At 42.6% G+C, this 20,566-nt stretch overlaps 2 protein-coding genes across 5 annotated transcripts in view; one reads left to right on the top strand and one right to left on the bottom strand.

Moving 5' to 3' along the window:
- The window catches only part of IFT81 (intraflagellar transport 81), a 213,511-nt gene that overhangs the window by 55,719 nt on the left and 137,226 nt on the right, over nt 1-20,566 (top strand). The window lies entirely within an intron of this gene.
- P2RX7 (purinergic receptor P2X 7) overlaps nt 1-20,566 on the bottom strand; it is a 60,154-nt gene that overhangs the window by 29,033 nt on the left and 10,555 nt on the right. For 2 of the 4 annotated variants that reach the window (XM_043901885.1, XM_043901884.1), the window contains 2 exons: nt 3,422-3,590; nt 2,212-2,280 (listed from right to left, as the gene is read on the bottom strand). In XM_043901885.1, coding sequence (XP_043757820.1) covers nt 2,212-2,280; nt 3,422-3,590 — 238 coding nt within the window. Of the gene's footprint in view, nt 1-2,211; nt 2,281-3,421; nt 3,591-11,623; nt 11,822-20,566 lie in introns of all 4 variants that reach the window. The other 2 variants (XM_043901882.1, XM_043901886.1) reach the window with 2 other exon arrangements.

The following is a 20,566-nucleotide window of genomic DNA, read 5'->3' as shown; positions in this document are numbered from 1 at the left end:
ACTTCCCTAATGGTTGAGTGGTTGAGACTTCACCTTCTAATGCAAGGGGTACAGGCTCGGTGCCTGGTCAGGGAGCTAAAAATCCCACATGTCTCACTGCCAAAAACACAAAACATAAAACAGAAGCAATATTGTAAGAAATTCAGAAACGACTTTTAAAAAAATGGTCCACATTAAAAAAAAAAAACCAACTTAAAAAAAGAAATGCTCATGGCTTTAAGTCCAGCAGGTTCAGGGTAGTTTGTTATGCAGCAATAGATTATTAGGACCAATGTCTCTTCATTTCAGTGTACACCTCAGGCTTGGCCATATTTACTGGAGACAGATGTCAAGCCCTATCCTTGACTTCCACCTTCTGGTAAGAGTTGCCGGGCCAGGGGCAGCAGAGGGGTGGTTGTCAATATGCAAAGAGGAGGCAAATTTCCCATTAGAGCAACCCAAACCAGCTCTGATCACAGATTAAAATCCCAAGAGTTACATAGTATTCTCCAGGCTGGCATTGCCTCCACAGAGCTCAGTCTGAGTGACATCTGTCTGAGAAGGAGTAACTTGTCATTTGGGTCATAACAGCTCACATTCCACTGCTTTTTACAATGTATCATGCCTTATTTCCAGCCTGTCACAGAGATTAGCTCATTTGTTTCAATAATCCCAAGAGCTAGGTTTTGCAATCAGCCCCATCTTGCAAATGAATACACCAAGGCACAGAGCTGTGAAGTTACCTGCCCAGAGTCACAAAGGTAATAAGTCAAGTTTTGAACCATTTGCAGTCTAGCTCCTAAAACCCAGGCTCTTAATCTCTGTGCTATCCTGACCCTCTTCCTTGACTTCTTTTACAAGTCTCTTTATTTATTTCTTGTAAGTCTCAATAACTTGAAAAGTATCTGTGAAAAGTGCCACGGGGGCGGGGAGGAGTGTGAGTAGCAGTTTCAGGGTATGGGACAAGAGGGAACCAAAGGCCCCAACTGGACTCAACTTTCAACTTTGGATGCTGCTGGGTAGGGAGATAGAAGGGAATATTTAGTTGGACAGGCGCCTGGCTACTTCATTAGAGTAGCAGGGACATTTAGGAGAGATGGGGGCAAAATAAACATAGAGAGGTCTCTTTTTAGGGGATCATTATTGAGATAGACCTGAAGGGAACGTTTGCTTATTTCCAAATTTAGGTAGAAATGATGGCAAGGACTGTGATGCGAGAGAGCATATCCACACTGAGTTCTCAGACACTCAGAAATCTAGGCCTTGTCACCAGAGAGGGCCGACGAGCAAGACCCAGAGGCAAGGCTGGTCTTCCCCACAGGCTTCTGCACCTGCACCTCTCAGCGTTGGGACAGTCCCTGGTAAAACACAGGTGTCTTACTTGAGAGGGGAACAGCAGGAGGGTGTTGCCTAGTAAGACATCACTATAGACAAACTTATCAGAATAGCAAGTTGTCATTTTACAGAGCAGTGAACAAGCCTGGGATGGGACAGAGTAAGATACACGTGTTTTTATAGGGAAGAAAGTTTTCCGGAAGAAGGCAGAGGGTTCAGAGAGAGTACAGAGAAGGCAAAGCAGGGTGGGGAAAGAGTGAGTGGATGGTGGTAGTGAGGGTGGGAGATATCGGGGCTTCCCCACTTCACACAGAGCCTAAAACTCAAGAAGTGCAGTGAAATATCACACTTGCACTGTCTGACATCTTCCCAGGCTGGCCCTGCAGGCAATTCACAGTGAACAGTGGGAGAAGTTGTGAATGAGGACAGCCGGATTCTAAGTCTGGCTCTGCCTCCAGCAAGCTGTGTGATACTGGGAAGGTCACTGAACCTCTCTGATCTTTGTGCTGACCTATAAAATAAGGCTGGGAGTGCTGTTACCCCCCTAAAGTTGTTGTGAGGCTCCACTGAAACACGAGACACTGTGCAAACGCCAAGGATCCCTGCTGTCCTACGCTGCTCCGGGAGCAAGCAATGGAGAAAGCAGGCCTTGAGCTGCACAGGCTCCTAGGGCTACAGCTGGAGACCCAGGGCGACCGAGAGAGATCTGGTGGTTACAGAGTGAGAAATGCAGGGTCTTCTCACCTTTCCAGCCAGCCCAGATCTACATCCCTGCTCTGTAACAAGCAGAGGCTCAGTCAATATTTGTGGGCTTCACAACACCCCTGGTCCCAATTTCCATTTCCTCTGACCTGTGCCTCCTCCAGGAACTCTTATCACCCATCCCCCCCTCCTTATCTCAGGACACAACCCTTGCTCTTGGCCTTCTGTCTTGAGAAAGTTTGTCATCACAAAGAAGGAGTTCCCCTGTGGAGAAAAAGGAGAGAAGGCAAAATGGCAAGCACTTTGAGAACAGAACTGCTTAATCATAGTAATCCAACTGGCTAAGTGCCCGGGGGCGAACCTTTCTACTCTTCTAAGCTTCAGTCTCTAAATCCGGGTCTGGAAGCAAATCAACTACCCAGAGCGCTTAATATCCAAGCTGGATGAGCCGCCCCACTAAGCTGAGGGAGAGCGGAGGAACATTCAAATTGATTGAGCACTCATTTTCCATTCCAGCCTCAAAAGCAGCCTTTTCATTTTGGGGGACACAGTAAGTCCCATTACATTGAAAATCAAAAGATGTGGGGAAGCAGAGGTGGGGGTGTTACCTCTATCAGAATGCTGTTCAGATTATCCAGGACTTTAATGAAAGGGTCATAGGGCATCCCACCACCTGGGCAATAGGTGGAGATTTTAAAGACCCTCTGTTAGAAACAAATGGATAGCAGCTTGGCTTTTATGGTTTTTCAAAGCTTTCCAGGTTCCAGGGGCTGCCAATGGGCCCTTTTGTCCCTCTCGCCACCCCCCTCCATCTGTTCTTTGGTGTTCTCAACCCCTCTTCAATCTCTTCCTTTTGAGAATTCTATGTTCATTTCCTCTTTTTGCAGATTGAGACAATCTCATGCCCTTTCCTGTGGTCCACACCCTTCCATTCTTTGTCATCTATAGCCTTTCTTTGTGCAAAACTGTAGCCAAGAGTTTTCCTGGAGACGTTTTTGTTGATAAAATGCCACACAAACAATATAGAAGGGCTGGTCCCTTCCAGGCAGAAAGTTATTTGCCCTTCTGTATCTAGGTAAAGCTTGCTGACTTGATGGCCCTGATTCTGAAAAGCTATGTATAAATCAAGTTCGAGTGAATCAAATCATGTTTTCAATGCACCAGGACATATTGCTATTTTGAGAAACCCTGTAGGACTTCATAAAGCAAAGTATCATTTCCTTTGAGTTGCTGGATCTGACCCAATTTCGCAATTTTTAGGTTTTCTCAGTTGGGATTTTCACAGAGCTTTTTAAATGGGGCCAGTGTTTTTCTGGAGCGAGTCTCTAGGTCCCAGGGGAGGCGGAGGAGGCCCTGGGGACAGTCACCAGGGATGAGTCCTGGGAGGATGCTGACAGGTGCTCACCTGCAAGGGGAAGGTGTAATCCGCCATGTCAAAGACATTCCACACAACCTTCTTCTGCCCGTTCTCCATAATCTCCCTTTTCACCTCTGCTATCCCTTTTATCTTGCTGTGCACAGAACTGATGACAGGCTCTTTCCGTTGGTACCGCTTGTCACTCACCAAAGCAAAGCTAAATAGCAGACACAGAAAAGCATCAGCAGTTTTCTCAAGGGAGACACAGTGCCGTGGTTTTGGATGCAGGAACTGAAAGCCAGTTCCATTAAAATCCAAGCTTTGCTGGGTGACTTTGGGCAAGTGATTTGCCTTCTCTGTGACTCACTTTCCTTACCTGTAAAATGGGGAAAATAGTCATGCCTACCTCATGGGGTTGTTTTGAGGATGGACTGAGATACCCATGCAAACTCCTTAGCACTGTGTCTGGCTTATAGTGAGCTTTCACCATGTGGAAACTGTTGTCCCCAATACCAGCCTCTAATATCACCTAATATAGACCTTAATTTATAGATTGCCTTCTCAAAGAGCAAAGTCCACCCCAGGTCAGTCCACCAGCTGAGGTCTTTGACTGGTCTACTGTAGAGCCCAGAGCAAGACCTCTTAACCATGTGCTATATTTGTTCATACCTGATGTGGCTTTGCCTCTGGTTTCCTGCCTTCTGATCTATCCACAAGCTATTAATACCTTCTTCAGAATATGACTCTAAATTATTGGGGTGGGGGAAAGAGAGGGAAAAAGTGGAATTGATAACTAAAAATGGTAGATTCCATCTCCATTTATCCATTTTCTGTTTCCCATTGCCATGAATAATTGAATTTATTTTATTTTATTTTATTTATTTATTTTTTGCCACCCCGTGCATCATATGGGATCCTAGTTCCCAGACCAGGGATCAAACACATGCATCCCCTGCAGTGGAAGTGTGGAGTCTTAACCACTGGACCACTAGGGAAATCCTTTAAGAGTTTGTTTTAAATGCTTTGTTTATTCGTTGGGCATGTGTCTATTTGGTCTCTTCCCTCTGCTCAGCCTCTAATATCTGAATGTTGTTAGGCAGTCAGTAGCTGTCCTCTAGGAGCTGACCTTGGGAAACCGAGATACTGTGGGCCAAGGCTTGGTCCCAGCTGTTCTCAACCTTGTCTGTACAGTATAATTACTTAGGGAGCTTTCAAAATTGCAGCTCCCTGGTCTCATCCCTGGAAACTCTGATTCAATAGGTCTGGGAGTTATCCAGGTGCCTATGTATTTTTCTAAAATTGATTCTAATGCACAGTCAGGGTTGAAAACCCCTAAGAGACTCATGGAAAAACAGCTCACATTTGGTAATATGAAGTACTGTACATCTGAGGTGTATTCCCCATGCCCCAACAATATCACTCTTAGGTGTATGCCCCAGAGGAACCCTCAAAGATGGGGCCCAACAAGTTATATACGGGAAATTGTAAAGCTGCACTATTTATAATAGGGAAAACTGGAAATAATGGAAATATCCTCAAACACTGAATGGGTGAATAAATTGTTAGATTTATTCACTGGAATGTTCTGTAAGAGTGAAAGTGAATGGAGAACCGCTTGCATCAATGTGGAAATAACAACATTGAGTAAGCAAAGCATGCCACAGAATGAGATAAAGTTTAAAGAAATTAAAAACGACATTATTTGCTTAAACAAATACCTGTCCACACATATTCATGGCAGCACTATTCACAATAGTCAAAAGGTGGAAATAACCCACACGTTCATTAAAAGATGATGGATATTACAACCTAGATTACTGTACCCAGCAAGGATCTCATTCAGATATGAAGGAGAATTCAAAAGCTTTACAGACAAGCAAAAGCTGAGAGAATTCAGCACCACCAAACCAGCTCTTCAACAAATGCCAAAGAATCTTCTCTAGACAGGAAATGCAGAAAGGTTGTATAAACGTGAACCCAAAACAACAAAGTAAATGTCAACGGGACCACACCTATCAATAATTACCTTAAATGTAAATGGGTTGAATGCCCCAACCAAAAGACAAAGATTGGCTGAATGGATACAAAAACAAGACCCCTATATATGCTGTCTACAAGAGACCCACCTCAAAACAAGAGACACATACAGACTGAAAGTGAAGGGCTGGAAAAAAATATTTCATGCAAACGGAGACCAAAAGAAAGCAGGAGTCGCAATACTCATATCAGATAAAATAGACTTTCAAATAAAGGATGTGAAAAGAGACAAAGAAGGACACGACATAATGATCAAAGGATCAATCCAAGAAGAAGATATAACAATTATAAATATATATGCACCCAATATAGGAGCACCACAATATGTAAGGCAAACACTAACGAGTATGAAAGAGGAAATTAATAGTAACACAATAATAGTGGGAGACTTTAATACCCCACTCACAACTATGGATAGATCAACTAAACAGAAAATTAACAAGGAAACACAAACCTTAAATGACACAATGGACCAGCTAGACCTAATTGAAATCTATAGGACATTTCACCCCAAAACAATCAACTTCACCTTTTTCTCAAGTGCACACGGAACCTTCTCCAGAATAGATCACATCCTGGGCCATAAATCTGGTCTTGGAAAATTCAAAAAAATTGAAATCATTCCAGTCATCTTTTCTGACCACAGTGCAGTAAGATTAGATCTCAATTACAGGAAAAAAATTGTTAAAAATTCAAACATATGGAGGCTAAATAACACGCTTCTGAATAACCAACAAATCATAGAAGAAATAAAAAAAGAAATCAAAATATGTATAGAAATGAATGAAAATGAAAACACAACAACGCAAAACCTATGGGACACGGTAAAAGCAGTGCTAAGGGGAAGGTTCATAGCATTACAGGCTTACATCAAGAAACAAGAAAAAAGCCAAATAAATAACCTAACTCTACACCTAAAGCAATTAGAGAAGGAAGAAATGAAGAACCCCAGAGTTAGCAGAAGGAAAGAAATCTTAAAAATTAGGGCAGAAATAAATGCAAAAGAAACTAAAGAGACCATAGCAAAAATCAACAAAGCTAAAAGCTGGGTTTTTGAAAAAATAAACAAAATTGACAAACCATTAGCAAGACTCATTAAGAAACAAAGAGAGAAGAACCAAATTAACAAAATTAGAAATGAAAATGGAGAGATCACAACAGACAACACTGAAATACAAAGGATCATAAGAGACTACTACCAGCAGCTCTATGCCAATAAAATGGACAACTTGGATGAAATGGACAAATTCTTAGAAAAGTATAACCTCCCAAAACTGAACCAGGAAGAAATAGAAGATCTTAACAGACCCATCACAAGCAAGGAAATTGAAACTGTAATCAAAAATCTTCCAGCAAACAAAAGCCCAGGACCAGATGGCTTCACAGCTGAATTCTACCAAAAATTTAGAGAAGAGCTAACACCTCTCTTACTCAAACTTTTCCAGAAAATCGCAGAGGAAGGTAAACTTCCAAACTCATTCTATGAGGCCACCATCACCCTAATTCCAAAACCAGACAAAGATGCCACAAAAAAAGAAAACTACAGGCCAATATCACTGATGAACATAGATGCAAAAATCCTTAACAAAATTCTAGCAAACAGAATCCAACAACATATTAAAAAAATCATACACCACGACCAAGTAGGCTTTATCCCAGGAATGCAAGGATTCTTTAATATCCGCAAATCAATCAATGTAATACACCACATCAACAAATTGAAAGATAAAAACCATATGATTATCTCAATAGATGCAGAGAAAGCCTTTGACAAAATTCAGCATCCATTTATGATTAAAACTTTCCAGAAAGCAGGAATAGAAGGAACATACCTCAACATAATAAAAGCTATATATGAAAAACCCACAGCAAGCATCACCCTCAATGGTGAAAAATTGAAAGCATTTCCCCTGAAATCAGGAACAAGACAAGGATGCCCACTCTCACCACTACTATTCAACATAGTGTTGGAAGTTTTGGCCACAGCAATCAGAGCAGAAAAAGAAGTAAAAGGAATCTAGATAGGAAAAGAAGAAGTGAAACTCTCGCTGTTTGCAGATGACATGATCCTCTACATAGAAAACCCTAAAGACTCTTCCAGAAAATTACTAGAGCTAATCAATGAATATAGTAAAGTTGCAGGATATAAAATTAACACACAGAAATCCCTTGCATTCCTATATACTAACAATGAAAAAACAGAAAGAGAAATTAAGGAAACAATACCATTCACCATTGCAACAAAAAGAATAAAATACTTAGGAGTATATCTACCTAAAGAAACAAAAGACCTATACATAGAAAACTATAAAACACTGATGAAAGAAATCAAAGAGGACACAAACAGATGGAGAAACATACCGTGTTCATGGATTGGAAGAATCAATATTGTCAAAATGGCTATTCTACCCAAAGCAATCTATAGATTCAATGCAATCCCTATCAAGCTACCAACGGTATTTTTCACAGAACTAGACCAAAGAATTTCACAATTTGTATGGAAATACAAAAAACCTCAAATAGCCAAAGTAATCTTGAAAAAGAAGAATGGAACTGGAGGAATCAACCTGCCTGACTTCAGACTCTACTACAAAGCCACAGTCATCAAGACAGTATGGTACTGGCACAAAGACAGAAATATAGACCAATGGAACAGAATAGAAAGCCCAGAGATAAATCCACGAACCTATGGACACCTTATCTTTGACAAAGGAGGCAAGGATATACAATGGAAAAAAGACAACCTCTTTAACAAGTGGTGCTGGGAAAACTGGTCAACCACTTGTAAAAGAATGAAACTAGAACACTTTCTAACACCATACACAAAAATAAACTCAAAATGGATTAAAGATCTAAATGTAAGACCAGAAACTATAAAACTCCTAGAGGAGAACATAGGCAAAACACTCTCCGACATAAATCACAGCAAGATCCTCTATGACCCACCTCCCAGAATATTGGAAATAAAAGCAAAACTAAACAAATGGGACCTAATGAAACTTAAAAGCTTTTGCACTACAAAGGAAACTATAAGTAAGGTGAAAAGACAGCCCTCAGATTGGGAGAAAATAATAGCAAATGAAGAAACAGACAAAGGATTAATCTCAAAAATATACAAGCAACTCCTGAAGCTCAATCCCAGAAAAATAAATGACCCAATCAAAAAATGGGCTAAAGAACTAAACAGACATTTCTCCAAAGAAGACATACAGATGGCTAACAAACACATGAAAAGATGCTCAACATCACTCATTATTAGAGAAATGCAAATCAAAACCACAGTGAGGTACCATTACATGCCAGTCAGGATGGCTGCTATCCAAAAGTCTACAAGCAATAAATGCTGGAGAGGGTGTGGAGAAAAGGGAACCCTCTTACACTGTTGGTGAGAATGCAAACTAGTACAGCCACTATGGAGAATAGTGTGGAGATTTCTTAAAAAGCTGGAAATAGAACTGCCATATGACCCAGCAATCCCACTTCTGGGCATACACACTGAGGAAACCAGATCTGAAAGAGACACGTGCACCCCAATGTTCATCGCAGCACTGTTTATAATAGCCGGGACATGGAAGCAACCTAGATGCCCATCAGCAGATGAATGGATAAGGAAGCTGTGGTACATATACACCATGGAATACTACTCAGCCATTAAAAAGAATTCATTTGAACCAGTCCTAATGAGATGGATGAAACTGGAGCCCATTATACAGAGTGAAGTAAGCCAGAAAGATAAAGAACATTACAGCATACTAACACATATATATGGAATTTAGAAAGAAGGTAACGATAACCCTATATATAAAACAGAAAAAGAGACACAGAAGTACAGAACAGACTTTTGAACTCTGTGGGAGAAAGTGAGGGTGGGATGTTTTGAAAGAACAGCATGTATATTATCTATGGTGAAACAGATCACCAGCCCAGGTGGGATGCATGAGACAAGTGCTCGGGCCTGGTGCACTGGGAAGACCCAGAGGAATCGGGTGGAGAGGGAGGTGGGAGGGGGGATCGGGATGGGGAATACGTGTAAATCTATTGCTGATTCATGTCAATGTATGACAAAACCCACTGGAAAAAAAAAAAAAAAACATACCCAGGCATGGAAAAAAAAAAAAAAAAGATGATGGATAATTATCTACCCAAGAAAAGGAATGAAAAGATGCACATGCTGTACTGTGGATGAACCTCAAAAAACTTTGTGCTAAGTGAAAGAAGACAGACACAAAAGAACATGCAGTGTATGATCCCACTTATATGAAAATCCAGAATAGGTAAATCCACTGAGACAGTAGATTGATGGCTCCCTGGGGCGGGCGGAAGGGGTAAATGGGAAGTAAGTGCATAATGAGGTTGTCGCTGGGTTTTTTAAATTTACTTTTGGCTGTGCTGGGTCTTCACTGTTGTGGGAGTGTTTTGTCTAGTTGTGGTGGGCAGGACAGGGGGCTACTCTCTGGTTGCGGTACACTGGCCTCTCATCACGGTGGCTTCTCTTGTTGTGGTGCATGGGCTTAGTTGCCCCACGGTGTGTGGAGTCTTCCCAGACCGAGGATTGAACCCATGTCCCCTGCATTGGCAGGTGGATTCTTAACCATTGGACCCCCCAGGGAAATCCACAAAATGAGGTTTGCAGAGAGCCCAATTTGAGATCCAATGAGCATATATGAGACAGAGCTATCCAGTGTAATTCCATAGACAAATATGATAATGCTTACTCAACAGTGTATTTCAGCCTATCATCACAATGTGCACATGATATGTGCAATGTTCTTTTGTGTTGGAGACTGAAACAGTCTCCCAGAATAACAGTGTCCATTTAACCCTCCACTTGGGAAGCTCAGTCTCTTGTTGTTGGTTAGTCACTCAGTCACGTCCACTCTTGTGATCACATGGTCTGTAGCCCACCAAGCTCCTCTGTGCATGGGACTCCCAGGCAAGAATACTGGAGTGGGTTGTCATTTCCTTCTCTAGGGGATCTTCCTGACCCAGGGATCGAACCTGCATCTCCTGCATTGGCAGGCAGGTTCTTTACCACTGAGACACCTGGGAAGCCCTCAGTTGCTCATATTCATCCCCAAATGTATGATGTCGTATAGATCAGCCTTAATGGAATCCAACCTGCTCAGAAATCGGAAAACTTGTCTTTATGTAATCATGGTCCACTGTCTTAAGACTCCACACTCCCAGTGCAAGGGCCTAGGTTTGGTCCCTGGTCAGGGAACTAGAACCCACATGCCACAGCTAAAAGGTCTAAAGATCTTAACGTGACTGAAAGGTCCTAACGCAACAAAAACTGAAGTTCCTATGTGCTGCAACCAAGAACTGATGTAGCCAAATAAAGAAATAAATGTTTTTCAAAAAGAATCAAAATGCTTCAGAGATGCATCAAAGAAAATAAAGAAGAAACAAAAGAGTCTGCATATGGAAGGAACATTTTAACGATTGTTCCAGCAGCTCTCTCCCTATCTCCTTGGTGAGTCAGACAAGCCATGCCACCTCTTTGGGTAATGGACTTAGTCCCTGAATGGGAAGATAACTTGGACAGCAAAGAGATCAAACCAAATAATCCTAATGGAAATCAACCCTGAATATTCACTGGAAGGACTGATGCTGAAGTTGAAGCTCCAGTACTTTGGCCTTCTGATGTGAAGAGCCAACTCGTTGGAAAAGACCTTGATGCTGGAAAGATTGAAGGCAAAAGGAGCAGGGGTTGGCAGAGGATGAGATGGTTAGTTAGCATCACCAACTCAATGGAAGTGAATTTGAGCAAACTCCCAGAGATAGTGAAGGACGGGGAAGCCTGGCGTGCTACAGTCCACGGGGTGGCAAAGTGTCAGACACGACTTAGCGACTGAACAACAACAACAACAGGGGGATAACTCCCTGGCTCCCTAATCCCTATGACTGTTCAGTTCTAAGAAGCTACAATTCTCTGCCTTCTGAAGAGGGCAAAACCACTGGTCCCTGGAGTGAACAGGGGCATGATGGAGCTGGGGGATTCAGCTGGGCCTTATAGGATGGATAGGTGGAGATGGGGGAGAAGAAAGCTGAAGAGCTGGGAAGATGGAAGAGAATAAAAGTGAGAGAAACCTGGGTCCTCACAGACCAGTCTAGCTGAAGAGGAGGGCTGTGGAGGGGCAGCAGGAGGACAGAAGGATGGAGGGTAAGGTCTGCTGGGGGAGTCCCCAGACTGGCACATTGCACCTGACTCACCAGTTGTAGACCACGATGCACACTATAAAGATGTTTTTCAGAAACCCAATCCACGAATTCTCAATGAGAAGGACTTTCACGGACATGTACTGGCATCGCAGTGGGGTTTGGCTGCATGCACCCATGGTGAGAGAGTCCTCAACGTGCCACAGGAAGGAACAGCAAAGCCAGACTTCAGCCGCACAGCGCCTGAGCTCACTGAGCAAAGGTAACACAAGAGTGAAAGGGTGTGACCCGAAAGTGAACCATCCTCCCATCCGGTTAACTGATGCCTACCCCAGGGCCAATAGACTTCTGTGGGCCCCTAAGAGAACTGTGGGTCCTGGGCCCTCTGAGCCTCGTGGAGTAGTCGAGCCTGCAGCCTCTGTATCTTACATTTAAAATCCCAAGAGAAGAATCTGATTGTGTCCAACCCTGGTCCACTCAGTTGTGTGTGTGTGTGTGCGGGGGTGGTCAGAAAGGGGCCGGGGCAGTCAGAGATGTACTGCGAAGAAAGTGGAGTAGAGCCTGCACCCTGAAAGGCAAGTTAAATGCTGGCTTCCTGTGGCAGCTGTAATAAGCCACCAAGAGCTTAGTGACTTAAAATAACTCAAACATTTTTTTTCTCTTAGTTTTGAGGAGTCAGATGCCTAAAATCATTCTTACAGGATTCAGATCAAGGGGACAGCAGGCCTGGTCCCTTCTGGAGTCTCCACTAGAGAGTCTGTTCTCACCTCTTCCAGCTTCTAGACCATCCCTGGGTTCACAACCACAACTCTCTACCCACAACCCCTCTTGTCACGTTTTCTTTGTCAACTTCAATTCTCTTGCCCCTCCCCCTTATAAGGACTCTTGTGATCACTCTGGGGCCACTCAGATCATTAAGAATAAGCTCTCCATCTCAAGACCTTGAATTTAATCACATCTGCAGAGTTCCTTTCGCCACATAAGCTACCATATTCACAGGTTCCAGAGATCAGGACTCGGAGATTTGGCATGGGGTGGGGGGAATTATTCAGCCTCCTACAATATAGGCAGGGCTTCCCTGGTGGTTCAGCGGTAAATAATCCACCTGCCAATGCAGGAGACGTGGGTTCAATTCCTGGGTCAGGAGGATCCCCTGGAGAAGGAAATGGTGACCCACTCCAGTATTCTTGCCTGGGAAATCCCATGGGCAGAGGAGACTGGTGGGCTATAGTCCATGAAGTCACTAAAGAGTCGGACACAACTTAGCTACTAAACAACGATATACCACTCCCATTCTACTCTGCCACACCTTTCCTTGAGCTAGCTAGGGAAGGAGGTTCAGTTTCTTGTTACTCACAGCTTGGCTAAGACATCATCTGTTCTTCCAATTCTCTTTGACTATTGCACTTTTATCCACCATCTAGTTCATTTGGAAAAACCTTCCTTTTCATACTTCTTTAACTATCTCCCTCTTGTTCCAAAAACTCCTACTCCAGATCACAATACTTTCTACACATCCTACTATATGGAGAGAAGAGAGTGAGTCCTAATCTATTAGTTAATGTTTACCAATTAGAGGAAAGATTGGACTAGCCAAAAGTTTCAATTGGGTTTTTTCCAGAACACAATATGGGGAAATCCAAATGAACTTTTGGCCAACCCAATATAATAGATAGGTGTAAAGGCATTGAGCTAAAAAACTCAGTTATACAGATACAGGCCATGGACCACCCAAATTGGCAGAGGCTTATCTTAGAGGCCCAACATTTTAAATTTGTCCAAACCCATATTAGCCAAAATTGTATTATATCCTCTAGTAAACAAAACCCAAAAAACTAGTGTCGTCTTAAGCTTTGGTGAGAGAAGTAGAATGTTCTCCTTGAGGATGGTGATAAGCCAATGACCTGTGCCCTAATTAGGCAACAAGCTGAAGGAGTCTTGTGTTCATGTCTTATGAGCCACACATTTAAAGAGAATCCCTTTGGTGTTTGTAAAAGTATAAACTTCACAGAAAAGCACAAAGAACATGAAAAGGTTCCAACATTCTCCCTCTCAGGTTATCACTCTTGAAAATTTTTGCACATGTTCCTGATGCCTCTTTATGCCCCCACCTAGACAAACATGGCCACGCTCTACATGCTATTAAATAACTTGCAATTTTTGCTCAATAATATGTTATTAACTCTTTTCACAATAGTAGCGCAAAATGGATGATAAAGATAGATCTATGATATGTACCCACTTTGAATGGTTACAGGGTATTCTAGTGTTTAGATTGGAACATATGAAATTGCCCGTTTTGTAGACAAAACAATAGAATATTGGCAATTCCATATGGTTCAGCCTAAGAGGTGAATTGTGAAAATTTGCCAGCTATTCTCTTACTGATGGATATTGAACTGGAACTTTTGTTCAGTTTTGTAAACATTTTTGGTAGTCTTGATATAGCTTTTACTATGTGTCAAGCACTCTTCTAAGCATATATTAATAACAAATACTAACTCTTTCCACCCTCACCTGCCCTGTAAAGAAGGAACAGTCTCACCCTCACCTTATAGCTGAGCAAACTGTGACACCAAGAAAGTGAGCCCAAGTTCACATAGTGCTGTAGACTCAATGTTTATGACCCCCCCCAAAAAAATTATTAAGTTGAAACCTAACCCCGATGCAATGGTATGAGGAGGTGGGGCCTTTGGGAAGTGAGTAGGTCACAAAGATGGCGCGCTTATGAAGGAGAGTAGTGCCCTTATAAGAGGCCCCTGAAACAGCTCACCTCTTCTGCCGTATGAGAATACAGCAGAAAGATGGCCATCTGGGAACCAGGAAGTGGGTTTTTACCAGAAACCATATCTGATGTTGCACTGACTGTAGGATTTCCAGCTTCTCGAACCATGAAAAATAAATTTCTGTTGTTTACAAGCCACTCGGTCTTTGGTATTTGTTATAGTGAACTAAGACACATGGTAAGTAGCAGCATTAACTCCCAGCTCATGCTCCTTTGTATGCTATTATAAATGGAAGTACTTTCTTAATTTCTTTTTTAGATTGCTCATTGTTGGTGTGTGGAAACATGACTGATTTTTGTGTGTTGATTTTGTGGCTTGAAACTTTACTGACTGGTTTATAAACTTCAGTGAGTTTTTTGTGAATTCTTTGTGATTCTCCATATATAGGATCTTTTTTTTTTTTTAATTTTATTTTGGCTATACCAGGTCTTTGTTCCAGCTCACGGGATCTTTAGTTTCAGCATGCAGACTTCTTAATTGTGACATGCGTGGGGGATCTAGTTCCCTGACCAGGGATTGAACTGGGGCCCCCTGCATTGGAAGCCCAGAGTCTTACCTACTGGACCCCCAGGGAAGTCCTCCATATATAGGACCTTATCATCGACATATATAGTTTACGTCTTTCTTTTCAATTTGGATGCCTTTTGTTTCTTTTTGTTGCCTAATTGCTCTGGCTAGAATGTCGAGTACAGTTTTAAATAACAGGCATTTCAGTGGTAAAAACACACATCTTTGTCTTGTTCCTGATCTTTGGGGGTGGGGGAAATCCTCAGTCTTTTGAGGCTCGGTCTGTTCTCTTCAACACTATACTTCGTTAATTCTCCACTCTCCCCTTTCATATTGCCAGGCACATGTTTACACAAGAATCTTGTCATACCTCAGGTAAATTTTACACCTTAAGATAAGTCTCTGAGTCAAAGGACGTGCACTTTTTTTTTTTTTTTATCTCAGTTCATTTTACCAAACCACAAAAGCTTGAACCATTTCATGTTTCCACCAGCAATGCAAGAGTGCAGGCATCACCTTTTAAGAAAGCCTTGACAAACCAGAGTGCGGTTGTGTGGGCTTGGCTGAAATAGTAAAGGGTCTGGATACTGTCTTAGGGGTACAGAGCCAGAGGGACTTCAGCTATTATTTTGGAGAAGTGGAGAAATGTAATAGCAGGCTGAAGCCATCTGGAAACTGTCAAGTAGAAAGTGGACCACAGGGCAGAACTCTAACCAAAAGGGAAAAATTATAGGGAGATAGATTTTGATTCAGCGTAAGGAAGAAATGTCTAATAATTAGAACAGTCCCAGAACAGAACAAACTTTCCCTGTAGCTGCTAGTTGGTGACAGTGATGACAATGACAACAGTGATGATAATTTTCATTTATCCCATCATCTCCCTTTCTCTTGAGTCTCCTCTCCACCTGCATTTCAGCATCAATTTCCCATCTTAAAAATAAACCCTCCCTTGACCCCACATTCTTCTCCTTCTACTACTTGCCACCTCTCTCCTCCTTTGTATCCAAGTCCTTTGAAAAAGTGAGTCACCACATCCATTTCTGCATCTCCATTCACTCCTCTGCCCACTCCAGACTGGCTCCCACCCTTGGAACTTCTGTAAAGCCTCTCTTGTCAAGTAAACAACAACACCATCACTGAATCCAGTAGCCATGCCATGGACCTGATCTTCCTGGAATTCTCGGCAGCATTTGATACCAGTTACCATGCCTCCACTTTCCCCCTCACCTTCCCGAATCCACATTCTCCTGACTTTCTTTGGATCTCCATGTTCGCCCTTTCTGAGAATCCTTTGGTGACCTCTGTGCTTTTCATCACTTAAAGTTAGAATTCCTCAGGGGTCTGTTCTAAGCCCTCTTGTCTTCTCATCTACATCCTCTCTTGCTGGTCAGTTGCAGCGACTGCCATGGCTCTATCTAGTTAACCATTTTTATGCTGGTGATATAGAAATCTACATCTGTAGCTCCAGATTCACACACCAATCTATCAAATAAGTATCTACACGTGTATGTCGCATAGACTTGTACCTTTAGCACCTTCAGTTCTGAATTCATCTTCCATCCTAGATGGGCATTTTCCCCTCCTCACATTTCCTATCCCCAATAAGTTCTACCACTCATTAGTGGCCCAAGCCAGAACATGGCAAACTGCCTAATTTATCCTTTCCCTCATCCCCCTCATCCATTCAGTTGTCAAATCTTATTGTTATGTCTTCCTAGCATTATTCAAAACCATCTACTTCTCTCCTGTACCGCTGTTAACTCCTCATTCCAAACCACCATGAACTCTCACCTGGGCAACCCAATCCTCTCCTAAATGGTCTCCCTCCCTCTGTACTCTCACTTCCTCCATTCTCCACAGTACTTTATGGGGAGCTTGGGCTCTGGGTTCAACATCGGCTCTATCACTTACTACTTACACGAACTTGTGTAAATTACGTAGCCTTTCTTAATTTTTTCTTTAATTTTTAGTTGCAGTGGATCTTCATTGCTGCACAGTGGCTTTCTCTAGTTCAGTTATGGGCTTCTCATTTTGGCGGCTTCTCTTATAGAGGAGCACAGGCTCTAGGCGCATGAGCTTCAGTCGTTGCAGCATGGAGGCTCAGTAGCTGTGGCACACGGGTTTAGTTACTCCTGGCCCAGGAATCGAACCTATGTCCCCCGGAATTGGCAGGTGGATTCTCATCTACTGTACCACCAGGGAAGCCCTACTTAGCCTTTCTGGGTCATCGCTTCTTCTTCTATAATTAGGGGATATTAGAATTGGGCTTCCCTGTTGGCTCAACTGGTAAAGAACCTGCCTACTAATGCAGGAGATGCAAGAGACGTGGGTTTAATCCCACATCAGGAAGCTCCCCTGGAGAAGGAAATGACAACCCACTCCAGTATTCTTTCCTGGAAAATTCCATGGACAGAGGAGCCTGGTGGGCTACAGTCCACAAGGTCGCAAAAAGGCAGACACGACTGAGAATTATATTGGCCAGGGTTTCTAGTTCTAAACAATAGAGTCCACTCGGCCAAGTTTAAGAAGATTGTCTAGAAAAGGCAAATCTATAGAGGCAGGGTATAGGTTAGTGTTTGCCTGTATCCAGTGGGTAGGAATGGGGAGTGACTGCAAATGGGAATGAGGGATCTTATTGGGGTAATGAAATATTCCAAAACTGAATTGTGATGATGGTTGTCCATCTTGCAAATTTATTAAAAAAACATTGAAGTATATGCTTAAAATGGGTGACTTTTATGATATAATAAATTATACCTCTTTTGGATCACAATAAACTCTGGAAAATCCTGAAAGAGATGGGAATACCAGACCACCTGACCTGCCTCTTGAGAAACCTGTATGCAGGTCAGGAAGCAACAGTTAGAACTGGACATGGAACAACAGACTGGTTCCAAACAGGAAAAGGAGTACGTCAAGGCTGTATATTGTCACCCTACTTATTTAACTTATATGCAGAGTACATCATGAGAAACACTGGGCTGGAAAAAGCACAAGCTGGAATCAAGATTGCTGGGAGAAATATCAATAACCTCAGATATGCAGATGACACCACCCTTATGGCAGAAAGTGAAGAACTAAAGAGCCTCTTGATGAAAGTAAAAGATGAGAGTGAAACAGTTGGCTTAAAGCTCAACATTTGGAAAACTAAGATCATGGCATCTAGTCCCATCACTTCATGGCAAATAGATGGGGAAACAGTGGAAACAGTGGCTGACTTTATTTTTCTGGGCTCCAAAATCACTGCAGGTGGTGATTGTAGCCATGAAATTAAAAGACACTTACTCCTTGGAAGGAAAGTTATGACCAACCTAGACAGCATATTAAAAAAACAGTGACATTACTTTGTCAACAAAGATCCATCTAGTCAAGGCTGTGGTTTTTCCAGTAGTCATGTATGGTTGTGAGAGTTGGACTATAAAGAAAGCTGAGTGCAAAAGAATTGATGCTTTTGAAGACTGATGTTGGTGAAGACTCTTAAGAGTCCCTTGGACTACAAGAAGATCCAACCAGTCCATCCTAAAGGAGATTAGTCCTGGGTGTTCCCTGGAAGGACTGATGTTGAAGCTGAAACTCCAATACTTTGGCCACCTGATGCGAAGAACTGACTCATCTGAAAAGACCCTGATGCTGGGAAAAATAGAGGGCAGGAGGAGAAGGGGACAACAGAAGATGAGATAGTTGGATGGCATCACTGACTGAATGGACATGAGTTTGGGTGAACTCCAGGAGTTGGTGATGGACAGGGAGGCCTGGCATGCTGCAGTTCATGGGGTTGCAGAGTCGGACATGACTGAGAGACTGAACTGAACTTAAAGTTGCTTAAAAAATAAAGGAAGAAGATTTTAAAAGGACATTAGGTAGTTCATACAGTCTCTTGGTGGACCAAAAACCAGGCTTGCTGAAACAATGCCCAGCTAGGAACAACACCCAGAGAACAGGGACTATTCCAGAGAAAAGACTCTGCCAGCCACTGCTGAGCCACAGGTAGAAATTCATGCCAATAGGTTTGAGTGCCAGAATCTTAGTCACTGCCATGCCCCAGTGAACTCAATGCCTGGGGCCACATCTCCTATAAGAGGCTGAATAATGACCCCAAAGCTATCATGTCCTAATCCCCAGAATTTATAACTGTTAGCCTGTTTGGGGAAAAGGTCTTTACAGATGTGATTAAGTTAAGGATTTTGAGATGGTGAGATTATCCTGAATTAGGTAGGCCCTACATGCCATCATAGGTATTCTTATAACAGAGAGACAGAGGGACTTCCCTGGTGGTCCAGTGGTTGAGGGTCCACCCGCAAATGCAGGGGACACAGGTTTGATCCCTGATTCAGGAAGATTCCACATGCTGCAGGGCAACTAAGCCTGTGAGCCGCAACTACTGAGACTGTGCTCTAGGGCCCTTGAGCCACAGCTACTGTGAACCCCTCATGTCCTAGAGCCTGTACTCTGCAACAAGAGAAGCCATTGCCTTGAGAAGCCCATGGACTGCAACTAGAGAGTAACCCCCACTCTTTGCAACTAGACAACACCCATGTGCAGCAAAGAAGACCCAGCACAGCCAAAAATCCAAAAATTTTTTAATTAAGAATTAAAAAAAAAAAGAAGAGAGAGGAGATTTCATGCACACATACATACACACATACAGGAGAAAGGTTCATGAAGGTGAAGTGGAGAGTCAGGGATGCAAGCCTTGAAGACTGGTGTGATGTGACTACAAGCCAAGGAACACAGGCCACCCCCAGAAACTGGAAGAAGCAGAAATGTCTTCTCTTCTAGAGCCTCTGGAGGGAGCATGGCCCTGCTGACCTCTCAGCTTTAACCTAGTGATACTGATTTTAGGTATCTCCATAACTTGGAGAAAATAAATTGTTGTTTTATGTTACCAAGTTTGTGGTTGGATTGTTCCAGCAGTGACGGAAGTTAACAGCTGAGAACAAGGGAAGGCAGGAGAACAAGTGGAGGCCCACCTACTGTTTATTTAAACATTTGAAAGTCATAACAGACTTTCTGGGGATTCCCTTGTGTGCTTTTTATTTTTGCTTTTTCCTTGCTGCTTTTAATATTTTTTCTTTGTATTTAATTTTTGATAGTTTGATTGACATGTGTCTTGGCCTATTTCTTCTTGGGTTCATCCCTTATGGGACTCTCTGTGCTTCCTGGACTTGATTGACTATTTCCTCTCCCATGTTAGGGAGGTTTTTGACTATATACTCTTCAAATATTTTCTCAAATCCTTTCTCTTTCTCTTCTTCTTCTGGGACCCCTATAATTTGAATGTGGTGCGTTGAATGTTCACCCAGAGGTCTCTGAGACTATCATCAATTCTTTTTTTCTTTTTTCATTATTCTGTTTTGTGGCAGTTACTTCTACCATTCTATCTTCCAGCTCACTTATCTATTCTGTTTCCTTTATTTTGCAATCAATCCCTTCTAGGGTATTTTAAAAGATACTCATTTGCTTTTGACTGCACTGGGTCTTATTGCTGCTTGGGGGCCTTCTCTAGTTGTGGTAACCTAGTTGCTAGTTACACTCTGTAGTTGCCATGTGCAGGCTTCTCATTGCAGTGGCTTCTCTTGTTGCTCTAGGGCTCTAGGGTGCGCTGGATTCTGTAGTTGTGGTGCGTGGACTCAGTAGTTGTGGCACCCAGCCTCTAGAGTGCAGCAGGCATCAGTACTTGTGGCCCACAGGTTTAGATGCCCTG

Source organism: Cervus elaphus, chromosome 5, assembly GCF_910594005.1.
Source record: "Cervus elaphus chromosome 5, mCerEla1.1, whole genome shotgun sequence".
NCBI classification, from domain to species: Eukaryota; Metazoa; Chordata; class Mammalia; order Artiodactyla; family Cervidae; genus Cervus; species Cervus elaphus.
Note: the sequence above shows the minus strand (reverse complement) of the source record. Positions and strands in the feature narration are given on the sequence as shown.